Genomic DNA, 27,440 nt, shown 5'->3' with positions numbered 1-27,440 from the left:
ACTGCACTTCCCTGCAAGGCACAGCCTCTCGGGTGGGCTGAAACCAAATGGAAGAATATAGGTTTTCTCAGGAGAAGGGGAATTTCACACTCCTGCCCCCAGAAGTTTTCATCTGCTGCACAGAATGAGTCCCTGCTTATACTTACAAACGTGGCCCTTTCCCTCCCGTGACCCCATCAGCAGACAAGGGGCACGGCGGGCTCCCTCTGTTCTCCGGAGACACCGTGAGGGTTCCCAGCAGGCGTGCTGGTGTCAGCCAAACCAACAGGAAGAAAGAAAGTCAATACTGAGGGCAACTGGCAGATTGTTAAAGCTGGGCCTCGTGTGGAAGAAAGATAATGGTCTGGTGATTTCACATGTAAACATTTTTAAGATGCCAATAGCCAGGAGGCAGCCTTTCACATCAGATGTCTGTGAAGAGCATCAGCACTGGGGGAAGGCAGGGAGCAGGAAACCCTCACCCTGGACGGAAAATATAGTAACTTGTATTGAAGAGAGGAGTGACTCATTTTCCAAGTGCCAGATTGTGCCTTCCTGATTTACGGCAAGACTTTTGAGGCTGACGACTCAAATCTAAAGTTACTGCAGCAGCCTCCCGTGCTTGTGGCAAATGATGAAGTGGAAGACTGCGTAGGAGAGTAAATAGAGCTCGAGGGGGCGGCTCTGGCCAGGAACGGGGTCCCACGTTACAGCAGATATTAGGACTGACACTGTGGGAGAGTGAGGATCATCTTTATGGGGGATAAGATGGCAAACCTTTAGATTGTTAAGCTATCCCCAGCAGGAAGCTTGCTGCACCGTAGGATGTGGACCCACGTTTTTTAATTATCATGTCCCCCTACATGCACACATACACAGCACACGCACACGCACGCACACACATGCACACATGGATACACACATACCACATGTACACATGCGTGTGCACATATACGAACCACACACGGATAAATACACACACTATACACACATATATATACCACACGTACCACACACACACACACACACACACACACACATACTTTGAGGGGAACCAGTTCATAGCACCACTGAGAACTCTAGTAATGGCACCCGTGCCCCTGAGGCCACAGAGCAGGGAAATGAGCTTGCTAACTCGCAGCAGCTCAGAAGCGGTGGTGCTGCGGGTCTGAGCCCTAAAGCTAAGTCCCGGTGCAACAGACTTTAGAGTGGAAAAGCTCCACCTCTGTGTCGCAGGTTCCCTGGCTCACATGGGACATTTCTCAGGACATATTCATGCCCTGCAGGGCAGGAAACAGCAAACAGCCTACCCACCTACCTCGACATGGTTTCTGTTTCTCTGATCAGGGCGCATGGCCTCTCTCGTGAAAGCTAACCTTCTTGGAAATGATTCCCAAGTCTCCAGACTGTCAGAGGCATGGTGGAGGCCAAGGCCAGAGTTGCCCAGAGGCCAGTCTGCATTTAAGACCACATTAAGGAGAAGCAAAACCGTGTGCATATATGGTGGGGGAGCCACATGGATTTCGGCGGCAGCTGGGCCCCTGTGGAGGAGAGCAGGTTGAAGCCTGGGACTCAGCAGGTGCAAGCCATGTCACATTGGGGTTTATGTGGCTGTTTTTGCTAAAATACTGACTAGGGGAGCTGGGCACTGGGAGGGCACAGAGCCTATGGTAGGAGGCCTCGCTTGGTACCATGAAGCCTCGCCTTCCTCCTACCCATGAAAGTAAGCCCTGCTGACAGGTTGGGGCTAGAGCTGAGTAGGGTAATCCTGAGTGTGACTCATAGGAGTGTGACCCCTTAGGCCCAAGGGCATCCTCTGCTCCTGTAAGCACCGTCGCTGCCCAGTGGGCTCCGGTTAAGAGCAGAGAGGCTCTGCTGAGCTGATGCTAAAGAGATCCGAGGCTCAGGGGCAAGCATCCTCCAGCAGCTTGGTCACACAGGCCATGGCTCTTTGCTTTCCCCACTTTTATGAATGCAACTCTGGGCATTCTAGAGACTTGGGCTGCCTAGGTGATATCTGCCTCCTTCCTGTTCTCCACCGTGGTGTATTTTCATCAGCTATTTCAGTGCAAGCATGTTGAGAGAGGAAGGGTCTGTGGTGAGAAGCAGCCATATTAAGGCACGCATAATCTGTCAACCTTTTGGCAGAAGAACACACCCAGGTTTGGGCAAGTCAGGAGAACCCACACACCCATGAGGAAGGAGCAGTACCTTGAGCAAATCAGAGGGTACAAGTGTGCAAATGAGGCTCCCCTCCCAACCCGAGCAGGAAATTTTCAGTTTTCCAATTTAAGAAACCAATGTGAACCGTTAACCCTCCTCTACAAGGAAAGTAGAAACAATAGAAGCTACTGATGAAGCAAAAATGGTTTACTCAGCAGGAGAGCAGAGGATTTGGAAAATGTTATTAAAAAAAATGGAACATCTACAATGGTGAGAACGACGGGGACCATGTCGAGAGAGGAAATTGAAAATGTCTGGGTTATTTGGGGCTTTGATTTACCTGTTGAAAATGAAAGAGTATTTCACATTCTGACAAGTTCACTACTTAATCAGAAAAATCCAGCAAATTAATAGGTAAGTCTGATGGAATAACGAAACCTCTCTTGGGTGGAACAGTAATTATCACCCTGCTGTAGGGAGAGGTGACAATGTGGATTTGTCCAGGAAGAAGGAGAGTGCTATTTTCAGGGTCAGTGAATTTCTCTTTTCTTTTTTTTTTCTTTCAGAAGTGAGCAACATAGGAGAGAAAAAGTGGTTTTTCCCCCTTGAGCAGTGAGCTGATAAGCTTTGTGAGATGGAGATTCTACTCCTTATAGGAAAGGATTAATGTGTGACCAGCTCTTTTGTTGGTAAGGGGAGGTTACCCTCTGCTATTGCTGTGAGGGGGTGATTAGGATCCATATTATTTATGAAAGTGTTTTTAATGTCCCCTCCAGAGCCGTCTGCCCTGTCCTACTTCCTCCTTAGCCAAGTCCCGGAGACCCGTATCTGGAACTGTTTCGGTTTTCAGTTTACCTACCACCCGCAATGAGGAGATGTGTGACATGACAGCTGCAGGTCCGGAGACCCAGATCCCTGGGCTGTATGTACCCCAGCCTCGCTGGGCAGACTCTAGGCTTCAGTCTTACCAATTCTGAGCTCCTCTGTGTTCTCTATGTACGTTCCCATGGCTTGGAGTATCTTCCTCCCTCTCTTGGCTGACTCCTACTTATGCCTCATGCCCTCACTCGGGGGCATTCTCTCCAGGAAACCTCCTCTGAATTCCCCCGTCACAGATGAACTGCAAAGTGCTCCCAAAACATCCCATGCTTTTCTCTGTCACAGCCCCGATCGTTCTGGATGATTCCTCTCTATTTACTTGTTTCCTACACAGGACCTCGAGCCTGGTAGAGACAGTAGTTAGGTGCTTTACCTTGTGAGCTAGGATACAACAGAGGGATTGGCACCTAATAGGAACTTGCTGGAGATGGGATTTGACCTGCCCTCCATGGCAGATTGGGGGAGGGGGGGGCCCTCAGGCTGAAATTTCTATTAGTAATGGAGGTTCAGGGACTGTTCTTCCAGGTGGGGAAGAATGGGTCCTCCAAGGGGATCTTGAAAGTCAAGGAGAGAATGGATAGTGCAGGATGGGAATTCAAACATTCTTGGGAAATGCCCCACCTCCTGCTTCCCACGGAAACACAGGGATGGTGCCATTGGTGAAATCTTAATGATTATTCACCCTATCACAGGGGATCATTCACTTGGCTAAAGAATGTGGAAGAGACGAAAGCCATGTTGTATCCACACCAAGGTATGTTCTGTGATTCCCACAGAGCATCTCCTGAGACTGGTTTTGAGGAGCAAGCTGTGAGCCATTAATATTTTTCTTTCCTTTTAAACTCTCCAGATAAGACACCAGGTCATAAGACTGAGGCACCTTTGATCTCAGTGGCCTTCACGTCTTCCTTCTTTCCCTCCCTCATTCCCTCTCTTCTCTCCCCCCACTTCCTTTTTTTCCCTCCTTCTAGAGGTTTTCTAAGGGTGACATATGAATCGTTGTAATCGAGCGGGTCACGAATGTATTTGCATGTGACTGTCGGTTGCCTTGCAGACAGCCACAGTCTACACATGCTGAGAGGGCCAGTCGCGGGCCAGTAGGGATGCTGCACCCCCTGACAAACTGGCGTTCCACCATCTGGGAGTGATAAATTAGTCTCCTCAATCCATGGACATCCAAAGTAGAAGATTTCACACTAGATCCGAGAGTCTTAAGAACAGGAATTGTGACTTACTCGTCTTAGCCCCCACAACATATCACTCTCAGTCAGTCCTTGACAATGCTTGTTGCATAAATGCACACAGTTCAGTATTAGTCTAGGACGGGGTTTAAAACCGCATGCTAATTACAGATGGCAGAGAGGACTCTGGGAGGCCTTCTACCTCAGAGGCCAGGAGCAAAGCCAAGAGTACCACAGGGTGTGTGCACCACCGAACGGGCAGATGGTAAATACACATCTTCAAGTGAGAAAATCCAAGTTGCCATGAACACAAGGTCTCACTGCACGTGGGTGGGTGTGTCCGTCTACGTTATCCGACCTCTGGACCAGGAGCCTCAGGATAAATGGCCACCCTTCCAGCTAGAGATATTTTCTCGCCTTTAAAAGTCTTCTGATCGTAGTAAAAATAAAAACGGACAGCAGAGTTCCCCTTTTCTTTCCTAAGCCCAAACGAAGGGCCTTCCATGTCGTTGGCACTTACTCAAGACACATTTGAATGAATGATTTGGATGTGCAGGCAAGCTGACAGGGACATCTGTCACAGCGCTGATGGCCAGCGCGGATTTGGCTGGTCCAGCTGGCTGGGTGGGGTTCCTCGCCTTCCCTCCGGGCTCTTCCCGGAGCTGGGGAGCTGGGGGAATGGGCTACCTTCTAAGATACAGCAAAGCTTTCCTTCTGTGTAAGGAGATGTTAGGCGACATGTCCCAGGAGGCTTCGTTCCCTGTTTCTTGTTACCCCTTTATCTCCATTTGCATAAACCTCATCTGAACAGAAGCCCCACCTCCCCAACTACCAGTCCCTCATGGAGGTGGAGTCGTGGGAGGCCTTTCTTTCCCAGTTTCCTCCCGTGGCAGCTTTATCATCTTCGGTCCCAAAGTTGCTGCTGTGGGAAGCTTCTGCATCGGGGGCCCATTTTTCGGAGAGCAGGTTTTTGGCGGGGCTGCCAGCCTCGTAAAACAAGGTAATGGTCCTAAGGAAGCAAGCGCTTCAGCTGTTGTTCGCCGCAGTGTCCGAAGAGCCCAGAAAGGACCCAGCGATTTCACCGCAGAGGAGCAAAAGGGAAAACAGTAGCCACCGGGGCAGCCCGCTCAGGGCACGGAAGGTGACCGCCGAGGTCACAAGGGCTCGGCCATGTTCTGGCGCCTTCACAGGACACCAGGGGACCCGCAGGTACTGTGGCAGGCCGACTTTTCAATCTCCTAGCAGTGAAAACCTAACACAGGAAGGGACTTGATTCCATTGCGCAGTTTTGCCATTTTCTCGAAGGTCAATATTGCACGTGGAATGCCTAATGGGGAATTGCTATCAAAATGGCAGCTAATTACAGGTTAGTGGATAACACAACACTCTTCTCTGGAGAGCTTGTGCACATAGGCTGAAGGATAAAATAGGGCTGAATGGTATTTGATTTCTTGTGTGTTTATCCAAGTCGCTGGCCCAGGCAGGAAGGTAATATATGAAAAGGGACATTTTTGAAATAGTTGTTTTTGAATTATGCCCATGAAATATACACTCTGCTGTGGGGGACATGTGGGAAAGCTACACGCTGACCGCATGACTAATTTTTAAAGCTTTGTATGGGGAGAACTCCCCCCCAAGAACACAGCTGGGTTATTCCTTCGTGGACTGAATGTGTCAATTATGAATTGAACTAAAATGAAATTTTATTCCATCACGGCAAAGGGAACCGAGGAGGGGACGCTGCAGCTAGGGTATTACATAGTAGTTCATACACCAAGTACTATTATTTTATTAATTTTAAGAACATGTTTTACATAAAAACAGGCAACATCAAAAAAGCTCAGTTGATAAATAAACATAATATATCACAGATGATTTCATTCCACATTAACCTACATTTATTAGCTTAAACTGAGAGATTAGGGGAAAAATTGGATCTCATTCCAGCTTTAATCGTGGATACAAATCGTTTGAAAGTTATTTCATTAAGATTCTGAAAATCAAAGATTAACCTATGCCATCTGACCCATGCAGCCATTGATAAATTCAGTATTTTCAAAGGAAACATTGAATTTTTTTTCTTGCACCAAATTGAAACCTTTCAGAAACTTGTTTAAACACATCAAGTACCTAACCCACCTTTTTAGTATGCATGAGCAAAATACTATTTAATTTCACACTCAACTAATCCTTTAATAATTTTCTTTCAGCCAGAATGAAAAAGGCTATTATTAATTTCCTAATAAAATTAAAAAAAAATAGTTATCGAGGATATGACTCTAACCTTGGACCAGTTTCAATTTCTTTTTATTTTTTCTGAGCATACATCGAAGATTAATGTCAATGGCAAGTGAGAAATTGTCCCTAGAGAACTATTCAAGGTCTTTTTCTTACCACATTCGATTGGACTGGAATGAATTGACATTATAGCATCTTTATCATCACTTTTAAAATCCTACTTTCTCTTAATACCAACAGTGAAGGCTTTTAGAACTATTATTTACTTTAAATTAATAAAGTATATCACAGACAAAAATATACAATTTTACATTAAAGCAACATTAAGGGTCTCATTTCGGTTGACCAAAAAAGAATGTTGAGGAAATTTACAGGTAGGGTTTAATTACAGAGATCGCTCTTCCTTTGGGGAAAAAGAATGAAACTAGGTTTCTCACTTGTCTCCAAGGGCAAGATACTGCAAACCTCATGATCAAAACACCTGCCTTTAGAAGTTCGGTCATCAACAACAACAACAAAACCAAAACTCACCCTAGCCAGAGGCATTCTAAGCCTCTACATTGAATTTCCTGTTTCCCACCAGTTTAGGACCCTTAATGTTACTGGATGGATGGTTGCATATTTGAGATGAATAAAAAATAAAAGACTGGCTTAAAAGCACCTCCTCCTCAAGTATGTAATTACATACAAATTAAAAATTCCTTCTGACAGTCCTAGGAACCCCATTTGTTACTGTTTTATGTATAAGCACCATTGAGCCAATTTTAAAGCACATTTGCAGTAATCAAATGTTTAGTGTCTTCAAGTTTTGTTGATTTATTTGCCTTTAAACAACAAAAAAAGCGTAAAGTGTGTTCATTTATGCTCTTTTCACATCTGAATTGACAAAATGTTACTTTTGGAAGTGCTTTTAATCACTATTTTTTCCCAACAGACAAGAATGGTTTCCTGAAACCTGATGATTTAATAAAGAAATTCGTTATCTCCAAAAGAAGCGTTTGTCTGACCCTCTATCACTACATGCAAAGTAAGGGTCGGTCTGAAAGGATTTTTCCCAAACTCCTAATGGAAATGGCAGACAACACGCAGGAAAGGCTAACCTTTGAACTGACCAACTTCAAGTTTCTTGAAGATCTTTGGACCAAAAAAAAAAAAAAAAAAAATCATGTAGCAGTTTAAAAAATTAATGATTTACAAATTATAGAAAAGATATGTTCTCTACAGTATATGCCAGGTGACTCATTCATGTCGTTTTAAACCCACATCCAAATGAATCATTACATTGAAACTACCATCTTGGATCTTGGTGCTTTCCACAATTCCGCAATTACAGTGAAGAAGGGGACATACCAAATTTGTTGTGGTTGCTGCCCTTTTCTAGGGAGAATTGGGCAGAAAAGAGAAGGCAGTGAACCTTCACACTCTTTGGTACAGGCCCTATATAGCAAACTTCAGCCCAGGGCACCTTTTTATGGTCAAATTAAAAACCTTTGAAAACAGAAGTTTATCATGGAAATGCTGACAGATCCTTACCCTGAGAAAGGCTAGCAGGCAACACAATAATATTAGGGAAGCTGTCCCTCAAGCACAATTGCACTTCAGCGCGGGGTACACAGTTGTCTAATGGGCGCCGTTGGCCAGCAAACAACCGTGATTTAATGTGCTCGAGCTTTGGTCATACGCTAGCTCCGTGACCCTCTAAGCTAAACCAATTTTTCTTTTCTTTTCTTTTCTTTTTTTTTTTCCAACTGAAATGTGCCTCAAAGGGTAAAGGATTGCAATTTTAGCCTTCATTCATGGATATATTGCTTTCTTTCAACAATATCTGACGGGCCTGTTAACCACCACCCAAGGGGGTGCTGAGCATTGCAGGAAGGGCTCACTGAATACAAAACACCAAGTGTTTTCAGCAGTTTATTTGTATTTTGTTTTCTCTGCTTATGCTAATATGCACCACGTGTAAGTTAGATGAGGGCTACGGTAGAAACATTTTCAGTGACTGAAATCTTACTTTTCCTTCTAATGATGTGGAGCAAATCACATATTCATTGATTATGACAAAGAAAATGATTTCTGCTACAATGTCGAGAAAAAAACATGTTCATCAATAAGAACAGTTCTCATCTACAGAGATGATTTACACGATGCAAGTCATGAAGGAGTTCTTCTTTAGTTAGTCTACTACCCAACTGAAAGGATGAATCTAAAAATTCCCTTGAAAATACCATCTGGTTGGTCATGTATCAATAAAGGAAAGACAGTCCCCATCACCAGGCCACCACCATAAGAGCTATATTAAATACTTAGAAAAAAAAAATATGGCAACACTGTGGCAATGATGAGATCGATAATTACAGAGATACACTGCCATAATGGTACATATTTATTCTATGATAAAGTGAAATAAAAAATAAGATCGATTTGGTTATAGAAATTCCTTAAAGAACACCACCACTTAATTATTTCAAACTTGAACTATCCCAAGAATGTTGTGAAAAAAATTAGAAAGCACTGGCTAAAAGCAAAGCAGTCCGGATACACCAATGTAATCACATGCCTTGTGCTTGTCTGTTAACCCTCTGAGTACATCTCTGACATTCAGAATCTCAATAGCTTAATGCTGAAGAATGCATTCCATCTGATTACTCAATATTTCTACTTGACAGGTCACATTCCACTGTTTATTCAGCATAGATCACTCAAATTCTACAGCGATGCGCTGGGATCCCCATGCTAAATGCCCCTCTGCAGTGTGCTGGGAAACATTCCCCAGCTTTACAGGGTCCACGGTCCCCCTAGACTTAGATGGAAAAAGGCCTGAGCCATGCACTGGAAGTTCGGGACATAGATGCTGTAGCAATGTATGTAATGCCCACGGGAAAGACAGTAATTCGGAGAAAAGAAACAAAAGTGACAATCTACTGCAGGTAGGTCTCTGCCCATAGGATTCTTCATATTCACACATTTAAAGTTGAGGCCAAGCTACAGAGCTACTTCTTAGTCTTAGAAGAGTGCTTTGCTTTATAGTTCTAGAGAAAGCAGTAATTTCTGACCGGTTCAAAGTATTTCACTAATATGGAATCTACCTACACACCAACACCCTTCCTGGTGTTCTGCCCTCCCCCACCCCCCCAAAAAACCAACTGATTTGTGCCACTTTGTGATGTTGTGTGCTATCATTGCAGAACTCTCTAAAAGGGCGGGGGGAGCTCTCAATACATGGGATCTACTGTTTACATGTCAGGACAACGCAGACCAAAGAGATAAACCAAAATGCAGAAGAGCAAAAAAACTGGGGAAACTCTGCTGCAAAAGCCACGAGATGTTGGGATTTTTAAAATGTATATTAATAGAGACCATAGTTGATGAGTTGAAGAGTGAAAAGCAGCGACTGAAGACCAACGTGTATCTGAAAATAAAGAACTGACTATACAAATTTCAAGACTTTCAGATACTGAAGTATATGTAAAACAGAGACAGCAAGTGCTGTTTGGGCGTCCGGTTGCAAATTTCACGAGACATCCTCACTCACGGGTTGTCTCCTGGATCAGAGAGCTGAGCAAACCTTAGCAGGACATTTGAGTCGGACCCCTGCCTCCAAGACGCCATGACCAGCCTCTTCTCTAAGCACTGCAGTGACAAGGCCGCCCCCGCCCCCCCCACCCCCCGTTCTGAAACGGGACACATTCTAGAAGAAACTCACGGGGGATACAGGGCTAGGCAGAAAGGTTTGGTTACAGGAGCGAAAACACAGGTCTCAGACAGGACTTGGCCCAAAGGGGAAAAACAACATGTCTCTCTGGACAGCTAAAGACAGTGGTATCAAAAGGTCATCTTAGGGAATGGAAGTTTTATTCTCAGGGATATCTTCTAGGTCTTCCATCCCGCTCTTCCTGGGAGACTGTACATAGGTAACCTAAAGGTGCACATGGAATTCTCTTACCAATGGTTTATTTTCTCAAAACCCATCTTTAGAACATTCTGGAGTGTGCCTTCCCTTGCGCTTTCTCCTCAGCCACCTTGCAAAGCACTTGCCTCTAGGCCCCTGGGCCCCAGCACTCCTCTGTACGGATTTCGTACGCTATATGGATTTCACACTGAAGACTGCAGCGCACGAAAAGCGGGTGAGAAAAAGAACAGGATCTTGTTTCCTCTTTCTGTTTGAAATCCCAGCCCTATAGAGCACCTGGCAATTTATTGCTCTTTTCCACCAGTTGTGTCTTGTTTTTTTTTTTTTTTTTTTCCCTACAGATGTCTCATACTGAGCAGGCAGACCCTCACTCACCACGCACAAGACAAGGTATGGTGACTTCCGAGGGTCTGGGCTGTCACTAGCAGCAGCTGGTGTGGAAGCAGCATTTCTGGGGCGTCACCAGCCCATCTTCATGGGAAGGCGATGTGGGGGAGGGGTGCAGGTCTTTCCTGGGTCAGGCTGTTTGCCACAGACCCAATCGCCTCCACTCGGGACGCAGGACTCGAGGCCGCGGACAGTCATACCTCTAGTGAGAAAAGTCCCTTTCAAAATGGGATTGTGAAGAAGAAAGAGAGGTCTTATGTCTAAGTTATAAGCCTGCTATTTTCTAAACCCACAAAAAAATGACAAGCAAGATATCGTTCTAGATGTCCTTCTTGTCCGGACATCTCAGCATCTAATAACATCCCTTGATCTGCAGCAAAATCAAGAAACGTGTGTGTATACATCCAAAGGCCTGAAAAATTCCCCAGGGGTTCTCCATAAAATCCTATGCACTCAGAGGGTTAACGTGCTATCTTACAATACTGCAGATCCTAGTTTGACTGATGAACACATTCATTGCTTCTATGTTTAAAAAAGTTGCAAATTAGCCTTAACCCTTTGAGGACCCTATTAGCAGCAAGTTGCCATCTTCGCAAACAACATGTGGTCATCTCATTCAGCAAAGAGAAATTGCTACAAAGATACCAGAAAACACACTTTCTGTTCTGCCATTCAAGCATTGAGTGCTAGATAGATCAGATGAAACTGTTTTACATAAATTTGGAAAAAAAATCTCAGAGTCTCAAAGGGTTAAGCTAGGACTTCGAGTAAAAGGGTCTTATTAAAAGGGCGAGTTTGGGGAGCGAACAGTCTCGGATGAGCTTGGGGAGTAGTCTTCCGATTCCGAGTTGAGTTCAGGTGGCGCTGGCTGGGCCTTGCACCGGCTCCTCACATCCTGGTTGCGTCTTCGTCGGAAAACCTGCCTCTCCTTATCAAGAGCGGTGGTCTAGCAGGGGCATAAAATGAGAAAGAGGACAATTAGGCTGAAGGAAATGGCGAAAGACTCACGCTCAGGAACCCTCTGAGGTCCGAAAAATAGACTGGCCAACTTAACTGTCCATGATGGCTCACTTGTGTCGACAAGTCACCACAGTTGGGGGGAGCTCTCTGCTCCCTCCCAGAGCAGCTCTTAAGAGCACCTGGTCATGACCTCAGGAGGCACAGGCAGGATGGATGATGTCCTGGGTTCAACCTCTCCCCAGCCCCCTCCCCGGCCTTCCCCAAGCTCCACATCTATTCCCCTCGGTCGCCCCCAGGCAAGCTAGAGAGCCCCTGGTAAATGGGAGCCCCAGGCCCGTGTGTGTGACACGTGAGGACACCAGGCGTGCCTCATTCATCAACATTCAGCTCCAGGCGGCTGTATAATAAAGATGAAAGGTGATGAAGTTGTCAGGCATGGAAACAGAGCCACAAGCTCATCCTGTTATGTTAGCACCTCCTCATGCGCAATTATCTTATTATCTGTTGATGAGGGAGTGTGGCTGAATCTCTGGGAAGGACTGGTTTAACTTTAATGAAACCAATGCCCTGAAACTGGAAACTGCTTTGAATGCAATTAAACCAAATGGAAACCCTCCCCTGGATTTAACTTTACAAAGTTCATTTTCATTGTCGTATGTGGTAATTTATGAAACAGAGATTCAATTTTGTAGGTATTCCAACTCCGGGATCTCTCCGCCTCATTTTCCTGATGAAACCTCAGATGATCTCCAGGATGTGCTACCCAGCCGTGGCTCTGGAAGTTATTATGACATCAGAATTGGGAACGGCATGACTTCATTACAGATTTAATGGGTGTGGGGAGGAACGGGGTCATTATGGAGAAACCTTACACAGAGAGAAGAGTAGGTACAAAGCCTAAAGAAAAATATAGAACACATATAAAAGTTGAAGGCGTCCTTGTTTGAAAGTCCCTCTTTAAAAGGATGTAGCCTGGAGGTTATTCTGCTTTTAAGAGATTACTTTTCCTCTGTAGGGATATATACCACCATTTTTCCTCTTGAAAATTTACTGTTAGCTTCTTCAAAGAACAGAGATAAATTTATAGCCAGCCTGGTTCTGAGAACAAAGTGAAAACTAAGCCCCTCATACAATTGCAGTATAGCTTTAGAGCAATCTTAGATCTAAAATAGGGCAATCAAAGTTCCAAAATGAAGTAATAAAGAGAAAAAGAGTGCCAGTGTGTAGAACCAGTACAGTAAATGGCTTTGTTAGGGTGAACTGCTCTGCTTTAAAAACTATCCACATACTGAAGAACAGCGTTACAAATCAATGAGGAAGATAAACTTTAATAATTCACTTCTCGTTTCACTAGATTGTTAATACAATGATTCAATAACTGGTTTGTTGAAATGTCTACGTTTGATTCTTCTACTTGCAGAATTTTTTAAGGACACACACACACACATATATGTAGTTCTTGGTCTTCTACCCTCCGATTTTATGATATTTTCAGCATCATAAACCCAAATTCCTAACTTTATTTAAAACATTGTAAAGTTACGACACATGGTATTTTGCTTTCAAAGCAAACTGAAAATGTTGTTTGTGTAGAGTTGAATGTTTGTAAAAAAAACAGACGTCTATTTAGTCTGACTTACATAAAAACCATTCCGTAGTTAATCCAAGAGTAATATAAACTCTCCTCTTAGTCATAAAAAATATTTCTATTTCTACCTTCTTGAGAAAGAAAAAGTCATTGGCATAGGACGAAATACTGAGTAGTGGACTGAGGCTTTCTGGTGTGGGGAAGAAAAGCACACCAGGATTGTAGTCAGGAATTGTGACTCTGCTCTGTCCATCGCTGGCTGTGGGAACTATTTACTCAGTTCTCGGTTAAATAAGGAACAGGAATAATCCCTTCCCGCTGTCCTAGAGTTGCTGTAGGTAAAAATGGATGTGCAAATGCTTTTTAAATGGCTGAGATGCTCAGAAATGGAAGGCGTTCGTTGTTGTTGCTGTTTTTTTTCCCTCTTCACAACTGGATGTAAGAGACAGTTTTAAAGTTAAGTAACTGCAGGTCAGAGGAAAACATGCAAAACAAAGCTCACATCAGAACTTAGAGCACCCTCCCTCCCTCCTTCCTCTTGTTGGCACCTTCTCCATATTTACCGTGTCTCCCCATAATCTACTCAATCCCTGCAAGTCCTGCTCTCGGCTGCAGCCCCTGAAATGGGCCATTTCTCCATAAAGCCTGCAGGACACTTTATGCGGGGGCTGGTGGCACTCAATGCTGAGCCCATGCTTGGATGGTTCCAGTCCCCTGATTTTCACTTTCATTTCTCCAGATCCTTATAAGGGCAACAACATTCTCTCCCTTACTTGTCTCTCTGCCTGGACAACACTTGCCCTGACCCCTTTGACTGGTCAGTTCTCACCACTCCTGCCCCTTTCTCTAGTTAGCAGCTTTCTAAATGTTCGCCGCCTCAGTGGATGAACCTTGGGGCTCCAATGCTCCCCTGCTTTCAGTTGCGCTACTAACCAGTAACTTCAGAGCAGTTATTTTTGGAAATAGATCATGTCATGATCACATGTCATGGAATGAGGGTGTGAAGGCTGTTTCTGTTGGATTTATAGACTCTTAGAATTGAAAGAGAATTTATAAAGCAGTCTTTGTCCAATGCTCTGCCTTTGCAAGCAGGGAAACTGAGGCCCAGGCACGTGGAGAGACTTGCCTGAATTGCATTGCTAACTAGGAAGAGAATTCAGTTCTCCTCCTGCAGAAGGCCTGAGAGATTTTTTCCCATTTACTCTGAAGTCTATTGAAATAGAATAAAATGGAGTCACCATATGCCGGTAGCTCACTCCTTTGTTCCCAACCAGAGTGAGCTGGGGAGAAGACACTGACCATCAAACGCCCAAAGACCAGGGCTTTCCCATGTTGACGGCCCGAGAACCCCTCTCCTTCAGGGACAGCAAGCCAGCGTCCACTGGGTGTACAATCCCATTCTGGGTCTGTTAACTCCAAGGGAGCCCTGGGTCTGATGACAGAGAGGCAGTTTCCTACCCACCCATGTCCTCCTAATATTCGCAAAGGCTACACAACTAATGACTGGGGCTCCCAACCAACTTGCTCGCAAAGATGCTCCAGAGGGGGTCCCTGTCTATAGGCCTCTCTTCCCTGGGTTCCTGCTCACTCTGCTTCCAGCTCCATGACTGTGGTTCACTTTAAGAATGTCCTCCTTCTCTGTGTTCCATGAAACCTAGTATTGCTATCCCTGTGCACCCTGCCTACACCACAATTGCCCCCAATTCACTGTCTTCTCTGCCACGCTGTAGACTCTTGGAAGGGCAAGATCAAGTCTTGGGCACCCTCTCTGTGTTCTCCATAGTTCACAGCACACAATAGATACTCTGCAAACACGGCAGCTTTTGAAATATGGGGAAATACCACAGAGGTCACATTATTTCCCTCTTGAGCACCCAAGCCCCAGTCCATCCTGCTGTGTACCTGACAGGTCAATTATCCCCAGGTCCAATTTATTTACAATTCCTCATAAAGCCCAATTCCTTGTCCTAACATTCACAATGTGCTTACAGGAAAAACTCCCAGGGTCTTGATCCTGTAATTACTCAAAATGACCTGCAGACTTATGCTCCATTAGCGGACACTTGATTTTCTTACATAGCATCCATTTATTCTGTTTACAGTTAACCATACCTCAGTTTCCTTTTGGACATGCCCCATTCCTACACTGTGTGGTTCCAGTGAAGACGACCATGGTCTCATCTTTGAGAGTGGGACAAGGATGGGATGGGTTTGTGACCCAGGAGCAAGCATAAGCTTACTGCATTCCCCAATACCCACGACTGGTTCAGGATGGGTATCCAACCCAGTTAATAGGACACAAGGAGATTTTCACTGGGACTTCACTTTTATAATGAATCCCCATTTTGGAAGGATGGTAGGCTTGGCGTTGCTTCCCACAACCTGGTACCATGTGAAGCTCCAGACTAAAACCAATATAGGGAGGCAGAGTGGAGAGATGGAAAGAAACCAGGCCATGACTGAGTGCTGAATCCATCCATCACTGAAGCCAGACCAAACCTTGGAACCTTCCAGATTAGATGAAATAATAAATTTCCTAACTACCTAAGCCAGTTTGGTTCGGCTGTCTGTCGCCTGCAATCAAAAAAGTCCTAACTGATGTGTCTCTGAGTACACTTCAATCCTTCTCACCCTACATCTTGGTTCAAGGTGCTCACCTATCTGAAATTACTTCTCCTCCTTCCCGTCCACTCAAATTTATCTATGTTCCAAGATTTGATCAAATTTCACCTCCCGCATCACATTTTCTCTTTCTAAATTTCTCAGGCAAGTATTGTCTTGACCAAATTTTTGGCACTTTTTGCACATTGCCTCCTAATTATCTTTCTGTGCATATGTCCCAAATACCATGCAAGCTCCTCGATGGTAGAATCTGAAACTTCTTTGCATTTCCCAGAGAATGCCTAGCAGACTGTGGCACACATACTAGAGACATATTAAATATTTCTTTTTTTAAAATATTTCTTAATTAATACACGATTAAACTTTTTCAGATGTACTTTCTGAATAACAAAAAAACAGAAGCCAAAGCAACTGTATAATACAAAAAAAAGTAAGAACTTAAAGGTATCACAAGTCAATATTTAAGGATATGATGTATGTGACCAAATGGTTACATCACATAAAGTTAATATCTCTTATACTCATATATTTATCTATTCAACAATCATTTATTGTGAAATTCTCAGCACGGTAAGCTGTCATATATCATATTTTTAGAATTTTAATTGTGGCTATAAAATGAACTTGCCTCTAAAGTATGTACAGTTCCAATTTTACACTTGAATTCTGTAGAGCGCATTTGTAGTTCAGGATAGATGAATTCAGCAAGGAAACAGAACAATGTGCTTTTCCATAACTTTAAAAAGGTATTGCTATAAAAATATATATAATCCCACTGATAATTTATGCCCCCTCCCCCACAAAAAAAAAAAAAAAAACGCATTCCAAACACCATTTTTCCTCTTAAGTGCTGCATTACAAATTTAAATTCTGGGCACTTCCAACCATTTCTGAAAGTCTGCTTTCCTCTTTTTCAATTACCAAAATTCCCAGTATCAAGAAAATAGGGTCTCTTCTTCCTACTGCCTATCTCTGTAAGGGAAGGTCGTCCTCAAGTACAGCCTTGATGTTCCATTAAGACTTAAGACTTCCTAACAGATTTATTATTCTATTAGTTATTTTGCTCACAGTGAGTAGGTTTGTTAGAAATGACATGAACGGACTTGCAATAGAATCCCCAAGTGTTTTCCTCAGTAAGTTGTCACTTCGTTAAGAACTCGCAAAAGAATCTGAAGCCTGCATTATCACATTTTGGTGCTAATTACCACAGGTTAGAGGTGAGCAAGAAATCTCTTGAGATTCTGGAGTTGACCAGTAGTAACCGAATATGAAGCTCTAATCTAGTTACTTAAAATATGTACCCAATAACGACGGCTATCCTGTGTACTGAGTTACAGCTAAACAATAGTGCACTGGGGGATCCTGGTAAACAGTACAAATAGTTGACCAAATAAAATGATAAGGAGAAACTAATATAAACCTGTCCTACACAGAAGAAACTGTATATGCCTACCTCAGACTGTAAGCCCTTGGGTCTCACAGTGTCCTGAGGAGCTTGCTAGATCCAGTGTGAAAACCGAGGAATGGGAAAATAATGCTGGTGACTTTGGCAACTCAGGTGGCTGCCCACACAGTAGTTAGAAATCTTAGAGAAATTACTATCCATCAGGTTTTGGTGCCGGCCATGACAGCAGGAACGCATGAATGAAAGACAGCGCTTGCCTAATACTGAGGAAATACATTCCGACAATAGAGACATCTAATGAATTTGGTCACTGGCCTCTTGTATTACAGTGGAACGATACTATCCTCCACGGAGCGCTCAGATATTTTAAATCTTCATCTCTGACATTACATTCGGAAATCAGCATAAATATGGAGGACATAGCCATCTAGCATATCTATGCGATGTTGAAGGCAAAACAAAGCATGCGGGAGGAAAGCCAGGAATGAATCAAGAGTACGAACCAGAACATTAGCTTTGTTTCTGCCAGTCTGCATCACCCACATGTCTGCAATGTTTGTCTTGTCTGGTTGGCTTTAGCTTAATCCCCTTGGAAGCAGCAGTAGGGGTAAGTCAGGAGAATTAGCTTTTTGTCCTAGCTCAGCTGATTATGTGTCCTTGGACATGTTTCTTAAGCACAGTGAGCCCCAGTTCCCCAGTCCATAGACTAAAGGGGAGGTACAGTGCACGATCCCTAGGGAAAGTTTCACCTACGAAATACTATGAATATGCTTAATATCACCATCAATCTACACTAATGGGTTACGTTTTTCTCTTAGCAAACAATAGGCCTTGCAGTCTCTGGATCAAAACTAATTCTGTTCTGCAATATACGTGCAGGACTTGCAAGGGATGCACCTCATTTAAGTTGTGAGGCAATGTTTTCTGTCGTGGCAGTAATTATTGCATTTAAGTAACTGCATTTTTCAGAGGCAAACGTTGCCTGATTTTCCGTTTTTGCTGCTCTTAATTTATTGCTAGCCATCACAAGTCGTCTTCATTTCATTAATAAAAGAACATTATTGTGCATTTTGCCTTTTAGCCCATCCATTATTCATACCACCAAGGAGACTGAACTGAGGATGCAGCTGTTGGGGCATTAATCTCAGGAACCCTTCCCCTTGCTCACCCTCACTCTGTAGGGACTGAGTTACGATTTCCTTGCCACTCTGGAAATGTTTTGCCTGCTAGTAAAATTAAACTGGCAAATCGATTGAGATATCCACCCTCCTCATTTTATTTGGCTTACTGTCATGCTTGTTACGATTCTGTTTTGTTTTGCTTTAATATCCTTTTGGGGTTGCGCCAGGAACTGCACCGTATCTGGATATATGACATGGTACTTCCCTGAAGTGAAGACTATTAAAATGGCAAAAGGATGTCTTGTGGAATGAAACCTAGTAGCCTTCTAAGCTACTTTCTAGGTGTGACTCTCTTAAATGTTACTCCTTACTTCCCGGGGGCAGAGCCGCCCCCATGCTTCTCCACCATCTTAAACATAGGCTCCTCCTGGTGCTCTGTTCTTAATGGAATCCCAAATTGTCCTTGTTCTCTACAATGGGTTTCCCATGGCCTCCCACCAGAGGGTTAAAATTATAGCCACTTGCTGAGCTCAGGCTTCTAGAGGACAAAATTCATGTGTTTCCTCTGCCCTACAGACCCTGATTTTCTCATAATAGAAGCTAAACTGAGCTGCCATCTTGGTTTTCCTTCATCATTCTAGTAAACTAAAGCATAACCACAGCCATAGTTAATCTGATGAAAATCTATAAAAATTTAGAATTTACTAAGCAGATAAGTCATGGGTAATTCCTTTTTTACAAAAACAACTTTTTAGCTTTACTGAAAGACTTACTCTCAGGTTGCTATAAATGGAATGCTATCCTAGAGCATCTCATATGTAATTTGATTGTCCAAACTTGAATTTACTCCAAATCCTTCAAAAACATGTTTATCCTCAAAATTAAGGTTTCTCTATATTAATGGTCCCTTGATTATACAGTTCAATCATTTATTCATTAATTTAACAAATATTTATTGAGGGCCTCCTATGTGCCAGGCATTCCAGTAAATGGTAGAGATACAGATTTTAACAAGCCCACCAGAAGGTGCGTTTAATTTAGAAACATTTTCCCCCTAGAATAGGAGTCAAAAAATTTTTTCTGGGAAGGCCAAATAGTTAATATTCTAGCCTTTGCAGGCCATACAATTCTTTGACCCAACTACTCAACTCTCTGACAAAAACAGCCATAGGCAATTTATAAATGAATGAGTGTGGCTGCTTCCCAATAAAACTTTCTTCACGAAAACAGGCAGTGGGTGCCACTTGGCCCATTGACTGTAGTTTGCCAATCTCTGCCCTAGAGGGTAACATTTAAAACTTACACGTCCCTAGGATTTTTGGCAATAGACTACCTTAAGTAAAATTTAATGCCACGAATGCTCATGAATCCTGTAAGTTACTTAGCAGTTTCTCCCAATCAGAGCATCAAAAAAGTTCAAGTTTAATCACAAATGCTTCGATCTGCAGCGAGGAGACCCGTTTTCTCAGGAAAATCTGGCTGCTGTGTGGAGTGGATGGTTTTCTCGTGGAAGTGAGGGAGACCCTGTGAGGGAAGCCGTCTTTTCTGAGCTCTTCCTTTGGGCTGTGGGGTCGGTGAAGGCACTTTGGCATAGGCAGCTCTAATCCTCACCACAGATTTGGGAGGTCGGTAATACTCTTCTCATGCGTATAGGTGGGGAAATGGAGAATCAGAGAAAACCATGTAACTTGCCTAAGGTCACACGGCGGGAAGCACCACGGGCTAGATCCCCAACCCGGGCTTCCTGACAGCAAAGTGGCCAACTCTCCTCATGCCATGCTGCCAATCTTGGCCCAAGTTCATTTCATCTCACTTTTCAAGACTTTTTGGTTTCTGAAAGTGTCATGTGGCTCACATGAATTCGAGAATCGTCTGACTTCAGCAGATGGACATTTGCACTCTTTCTGAATAAATAACAGTGTGTCTATACTCATGATTAAGTTCTTCATGACTCTCCTTTCCTACATGTTTACACCTAATAAAACCTATAGCATATCAGTGACCATCACTGGGGAATGTTTGGAGTCAAAGTATGGCAGGAATAAATATGTAGATGAGTGGAGATTTTTTTTTTAAATCAAAAAGAAAAAAAGAGGTTCCTAAGCAAGGTCAAAAATAAATAGGATAGGATACCACCAAACTTTCGATTGATACCGAATCATTGAGGATGTCAGGAGAAGTATAAAATCTTGCTTCAGTTTACAGCCAATTAGTAAGTCTTGGAATGCCATGGCCACTTCTCATTTCAGTAACAAGAAAGTTATATTTTTAAAAAGACAGAGAGATATGGTTGGCATCCTCTCTTAAGAGGCCTCTGAAAAGAAAAAGAAAATCTCCAACAGTGAGCAACCTGTTTGACTTGGGGAAAGAACACAGACGTCTCGCTCTCTCTGTGCTCCTCTCAATACCGTTTGTGGAAGGACAGTGCGAGGCATCACCCATATTTTGAGCCTCTTGGCGGCTTCACTTTTTAACATCAAGGCTGCAAACGCAAACTTCCTACTTGCCTGATCCTTTTCTCTGTAACCACAGTTTGGGTGGGTTTTGAAGTTTAAATCTCTGTCTCCTCTACGTGTTAAACTCTCTGTTACAGAGGGAGTCTCGGGGCTAGCGTGGAGTAGGGTGGTTAATCCTTGCTGGAACAGAGGCATCTGCTCGTCCCTCTGGCAGTGCTCTCTCATCGGGGAGCGCTTTCTCAAGGGCCGAGCAAGGCCAAGGCGACGTGCAGTGAAACAGCCCACAACGCATGCAACTTGCCGTGGGCGTTTGGCTGGGGCTGAGGCTGGCCTAGGAGCCCTCCTGGCACCACGCTGGGGTTCCTCCCTGGCTTTCGTGGGAACTCGTCTTTCAGACCCACACCAAGCAAGATGCATTTAACTGACCCCATTCCTTTTAACAGCCGAGCATGACAGCATTTAATAGCCTTGCAAAGACTGCGTGGGGCTGCCACCGCTCTGCCTCATTACTCACTGTTTCAGGACGGTGCTTGAATCCAATATGCACATTTGAGTCACGTCATGCCTGGGAACTCAACCACCCTTTTGTCCTAGCTCACCTCCGCGTTTTATCGTATTTAGCATTTTTAGCTTCTGTCTTGTTTTGATGTTTGTTTTATTTAATCGGGTTACCCCGTTCTGGCCGTTGCAAAAGATGCAGGGTTCTTCTTCATGTGCTGTTGGCCACAGCACCTGCCAGTGACAGCTTCACTTGAGAGAGGCACACAATATGTGTGACCACATCCCCTTTGGATCAGGACGCATCTTCAGGACCGGGTGGGGGGTGGGGAATGTAATGAGATGTAAATGTTTTCCAGTGGCTTGCAGTAAGGCCATGAGGGAGCCGAATGGCCCAGGCAGCTCACTCCTGGGGGAGGGTCCCCTCTGGACTCAAGGTGACAGGAGCAAGGTCTCCTGGAAAAACGGGCCAAGCACGATGCTGCTCCCTTGGCTACAGCTTGGAAGCAGCTCTCTGTTAAGAGGCAAGAGAACGAAGGAGAAAGAGGAAGATGGACCCCCGCCATTTCTCCACCATCACCAAAAAGCCTGTTAAGAGGGACATGACAATTCTGGGCACCCCGAAGAGATGCTTTTTCTAGCCTATGCCCTGATGTGAGCTGCTTTACAAAAAGCAACCACGACCCAAGCGTTCTGCTCAGAGTAGCGAAAACAGCCACGAGCACTTGTAAACACAACAATCGGGAGCGGGGATGTTTGCCTGTAATGATTGTTTATGTTGGAAGTTGGCTGCCACCATGGTTAGACAAATGCTCCCACTTCCGTGGAGATAAAAGGCAAGCATTTGCAATCGGTGAGGAGAGTGTGTTCGTTCTGAGGCTAAATGGCATTATAAAACTTCCTAATTAAGCATATATGCCGATGAGTTTTTAGCATCGTTTCTCCAATTTAACTTTACATACTGGGTTTGCTGTTTACTACAGCATTAACTATAAACATTGTTGTTACTGCCCCCAGCTGGAAAACAGAGCAGTTTATGTGTGGAAGAAAAAAGAGATTATCTCCCATCTGCTCCTGCCCATTATTCAGGGATGTGTCATTTTGTCTGCTGATGGGAACCATCACTAGGATTTTAGTCAAATGGCCTTTTTTTACTTGGCTATGTTTATTAATTATTGTGTTTACTTGGCATTTTGCTCCCACCCTTACTCCCACAAATTTAGCAATGTCATTTTCTAGAGTTTTCTTTTTGAAATTATATATTTGTATGTGCCGTTTTTGTTATACAAACATGCACAACTGTAATTAGACATATTTGATGCATACTTTTAATTGTAGATCAACTTTACTCATATATATTTTTCTACTATGCCTGAGGTTAGGAGGCATACAATTTAAAAAAAAAAAAGGGCGGAGCATGGTGTGATTTGATTTATATAAAGTACAAAACCAGGCAAAGCTAATTAATGTGGATAGAGTCCCGGTCAGTGTCTACCCTTGGGGCTACGTGACCCTCCTGGGGGGTGGAGGGAGGGGGTCTCTGGAGGTGCTAGAAATGCTCTGTGCCCGATCTGGGTCCTGCTTACAGGGGTGTGTTCCGTTTGTGAGAATTCACTGGAACGTGCATTCGTGATACCTGTACCCTTCTGAATGCAGATTATCTTTCAGTAAAACGTAAAAGACGAATGGACCATATTCTACATTAAAACGTCAAAAAGAAGAGTCTGCATAAAGGGAAATCATGATTAATCCCCCCAAAAGGTTATAAATAAAACAAAGTTCTTGCTATACCTATAAAGCTATTTTACTTAAGTAAATAAGAAAGGTTGTGTTGCAACTCCTGCATGCTTCTCAGTCTACAAGACAGAAACAGGCTTCTGTGTAAACCTGATGGTAAAACATTTCATTTAAGTTTAGGTGTTTTCTTGCTTTAAACAGACTTGGAAATTATCATGATTTTAGTATATTGGATAGTTTGTCAAAGTGTGCCCTTTACTGCTTCCTTAAGTCCTTTGTTTTGAGTGTAGAAATAAAAATTAGGAATAATTTATTGGGGGTTAAAATTATGTATTGTATGTGTGTGTATGTGTATACACATACACCCATATATATAAACACACATACATACATATTTCTCTTTTTGTAAAATTTAGTAGTCTAATCCATGAAAAAAACATCAGGTAGCCACTACATTACTGCAGATAGGCTCCATCATTTGGGGGAAACAAATACTGAACTTTCCTTAGCAAACACAAAGATGTGGAGCTTTACCAGGAGATCATTTCAGAAACATTAAGATGGAGGAGGAAAGTTCCCTGGGACTTCTCCGAGTAAATTTTCCAAATCATCAAAAACCATCCTGCCTGTGGATAACTTAAAGAGACACAAACAATACCCCTTGAAGGAAATGCCAGGGCAGTTGACTAGAATAGAAAATGATTGGATAGAATTCTTAACCCAGTTAAAAAAAAAAAAAAATCGATACCTCCCATACACAGCCCCGTTTGCTTCTGCAGATAAGCCAGCTAAGTAATCTGACAGTTACAAAATATTGAAAAATAGATTCATGCAATAGCTAGTACATAAAGGGATTTCCAGGGGGAGAGAGGTAACAATAAAACGAAAACAAAACAAAACAGAAAGGTGGAGAATTTGAAAACACAAGCTTACCAACACACACAATGCATTCTATAGCCCATTGTACTTGGAGGAGCTTCTACTGCTAACGTGTAAATGCATTGTTTCATCCATCTAGTAAGGTCAAGGTTGGGCTTGATGACTTTAAAATGACAGTATATACTTCTATAGAACGTACACTAAGGCACTATTGTTCTTCCATTTGTTACGGGACAGAAGAGCACCAGAAATCATTGTTTTAATTAACAACATCAGGAAAAGGCTTTGGCATTAACGCTAAATATACTGTCCTTTTAACTGTAAGGAAAATTGATACTGAGCATGTGCAATGGAAAGAAAGCTGGCAAATGTCAGTGTGAATAATGGGTGAAAAAAAGGAATGAGGGGGTGTGGCATCTCAATCAAGATTAAAATGAAACTGATAAAGCAGCATATGGACTGGATAACAAATCAAAAGCATGTTTATCCACTGAAGGAACTGGTTAATGGAGACTGCCAGCACGTTGCCATGGAAACACTGACTGTTGAGCTGCACCATCTCATACCTTATCCAATACATTCCTGGTTGTTGGTAGTAGTCCAAAGACCCTGATCTCTTGATGGTAAACCCGTGGTCCAGCTGAGCAGAGAGAAATGGGGGCAACTCAGTGGATCGACATTGTGCTAGAGAATTACGACTCCAGACCAAGCTGTTCTTCATTGACTATATATTGAGATATAGTTACCATGCCTCTTTTGCAGGGTGACTAGCTAATATCCTAAATCTGCACATTGAAAATAAAAAGGCAAGAAAAGACACTAATCCCTCATGAATATCTCGGAGGCCAATTTGTTAGAATAGATCTAATTTGTCAGACAAGGTTTTGAATGCACATTTAATAATGTCCTCTCAATTTCAAAAGATATAAACACCTCTTCATATGCCATAGAATGGAAAATGCGTTACAATTAAATAAAGTACTGAAATCCGTTTTAGTCACCTAAGAGAAAGCAGATTGGACTCCCTCCTCCCCATCTTACCCCATCAGGCTTAAATTTGAGGGCTTCGTGCATATGAAATAAAAGATGAAAGGAACCCTCACAAGTCACAACAGTTTGGATTTCTTTCTTTAAGAGTTAATCTTCAAAAGCAGAGCTACTCTTAAAGGCGAATCTTAATTACATTTCAGAACTAAAAAGATATAATATAAAACAGTAAGTTTTCTCTCTGAAAATATAGAAAAGAAAAGGAAAAAGAATTTTCACTGTATGTTAAAAATGCGTATGTACAGTTAAGTGCTTATGATCAACAAAAGGTACAATAAATAGAAGACAGAGTAAGTTCTCAAAGTTGTTCATCCTGGAATAAGATGTCAGCCTTTGGCTACCTAGGAATGAAAGATTCAGTCCCCCAGTTGGAAAACAGTAATCATGCTGTATGCCCACACCCCCATGCCGTCCCCTGAGAGGATGCAACTTGCACGCTTTTCTTTAGAGAGCCGCTCATGAGTGCTTTCAAGTGTGGTACCAGCGCCGTGCTCACAGTTTCTACTTCTGAATTCACAAAGGCATTGCAACAACATGCTGGGGCACCAGGTGTTCAAACTAAAAACTGCTGGGGGGTGTGGTTGGTGTTCTGATTATAAACTAGGCTATCCCAGTGTTCACAGAACAGCAATGTGAGATTTTAATCCTAAAAAAAAAAAAAAAGTGCATTTCGTTTCATTTAGGAAAAAAAAAAATCCAAGTCCCCTTGCGGTTAAACGGGAGTCATATGAAGTCCCGCGTTTTTGTTTTAGTTCAGAGTTGGCTACTTAGTAACTAGTCCTCTGTTGCCATCTACAGGCAAAGTGTCCCATAACAGGACACACGGGAACGCGCTAGTGGGACTCCGTGTACAACTCAGCTTCCCAGAATCACAATTATTTGCACACTGATTAGTATGGATTCGTTCAATTAGACGGAAATGCTCCATTTGCATGAGCAAAATGCAAAAGAAGAACTTTAAAGCATTAGGAAAATTATCGGTTAAAATAATAAACAGAATTAAATGAGGAAAAATAAATTGGAACTGACATCTTAGTCATCGGTTCTTCATCAAGCTGAGCAAATCTAATAATGCCTCCCTCCCTCCCTCAGCTCCCAAGAAGTCCACCGTTAAAATGTCATCTCTAATTCCATTTTATGTCTATAAATTGCATTTTAATAACCTTTTGTTTCCCTTTCTCTGTTCTGCTGTGTGTGTGTGTGTGTGTGTATGTGTGTGTGTGTGTGTTTTAATCCCCCAACTACTGGGAAAGGTAGTAAAGGGACAAAGGAGTCTTTCTGAGAGGCAGCAGTTACAAGGACAGCAATGGGTTTCCACCTAATCACGTTGCCTGACCTCAATGTCAGAACACCCTTTCTCCTTTTAGAAGGGCCAGATGATCCCGGCAAGCCTCCAGCTGGTAATTACTCTCCTGGCCAACTTGAGGACCTCTTGCAACCTTAATATAAAGTTATCATTTGTCCTTTCTTTGGTCTTAATGATGGAGGGGGTGGAAAGCAGAGAAGAAAAAAATGACAACAGGAACAAAAAAACACTGAGGTTCAGAACCATGAGCGCATGCTAAACTACGCTCACGTCATAAATTACATCTGTGACTAGATCTTGTTTGTTATGACAGTATGCTTTTTTTCCTTTGTCACTCTAGGAAAAAAAAAAAAGTGCCCCAAATTCCTTTATAAGCATTGCCAATCTCCACTGGGTAGTTAGATTTCTATCTAAGGAAGGAAAAGTGACAGTTAAAGACTAATGATTTAATTGTTGATTTCCTGAAAATACAAGCTGATGGACACTACATTCTATAGTAGAATTTTTCATTTTAAAGGGTGTATGTAATTTCCAAACAATCAGTCCCATAGAGGCAGTTTAAAACAAAATACATTATTTTATAGCCTCTGGGGAGAGCATACATGCCTGTGGGAAAAAAATTATCTGAATGAAATTTGTGCTGCAATCAATTTTTTTCTGTATCTATCAATAGAAGCCATTACAAAATTATATTAATTACAGGAATTTTCACGTAGATGAATAAATAATTATATTGCATTATTAAATTGCCAAATGGTGTTGACAGAATGCACCATTTATGAACGCTATTCCTCCTACCTACCGCTTATATTCTGCCTCACAGCAGAATGTCATTCTTTTGCAGATAAACCTTAGTTTAGTTTGAATTGGAATACAGTTGACTCTTGAACAATGAGAGGGTTAGGGATGCTGAAAACCTTAGTTTAGTTTGAATTGGAATACAGTTGACTCTTGAACAATGAGAGGGTTAGGGATGCTGACCCCCAGCACAGTCGGAAATCCATGTATAAATTTTGACCCCCCCCCAAAAAAACTTAACTACTAAGAGCCTACTGCTAACCAGAGGAAGCCTTACTGATAACAT

At 42.9% G+C, this 27,440-nt stretch overlaps 1 protein-coding gene across 6 annotated transcripts in view; it reads right to left on the bottom strand.

The window, feature by feature from the left end:
* Positions 1-5,967: 5,967 nt before the first annotated feature.
* The window catches only part of DCLK1 (doublecortin like kinase 1), a 344,058-nt gene continuing 322,585 nt past the window's right edge, over positions 5,968-27,440 (bottom strand). For 3 of the 6 annotated variants that reach the window (XM_032403190.1, XM_032403189.1, XM_032403193.1), the window contains 2 exons: positions 24,570-24,643; positions 11,527-11,683 (listed from right to left, as the gene is read on the bottom strand). In XM_032403190.1, the coding sequence (XP_032259081.1) occupies positions 11,626-11,683; positions 24,570-24,643 (132 nt within the window). In that variant the 3' untranslated portion in view covers positions 11,527-11,625. Of the gene's footprint in view, positions 11,684-24,569; positions 24,644-27,440 lie in introns of all 6 variants that reach the window. The other 3 variants (XM_032403188.1, XM_032403187.1, XM_032403192.1) reach the window with 1 other exon arrangement.

This window comes from Phoca vitulina, unplaced genomic scaffold (assembly GCF_004348235.1).
Source record: "Phoca vitulina isolate PV1807 unplaced genomic scaffold, GSC_HSeal_1.0 scaffold5, whole genome shotgun sequence".
Classification (NCBI taxonomy): Eukaryota; Metazoa; Chordata; class Mammalia; order Carnivora; family Phocidae; genus Phoca; species Phoca vitulina.
This window is presented reverse-complemented; position numbering and strand designations above follow the sequence as displayed.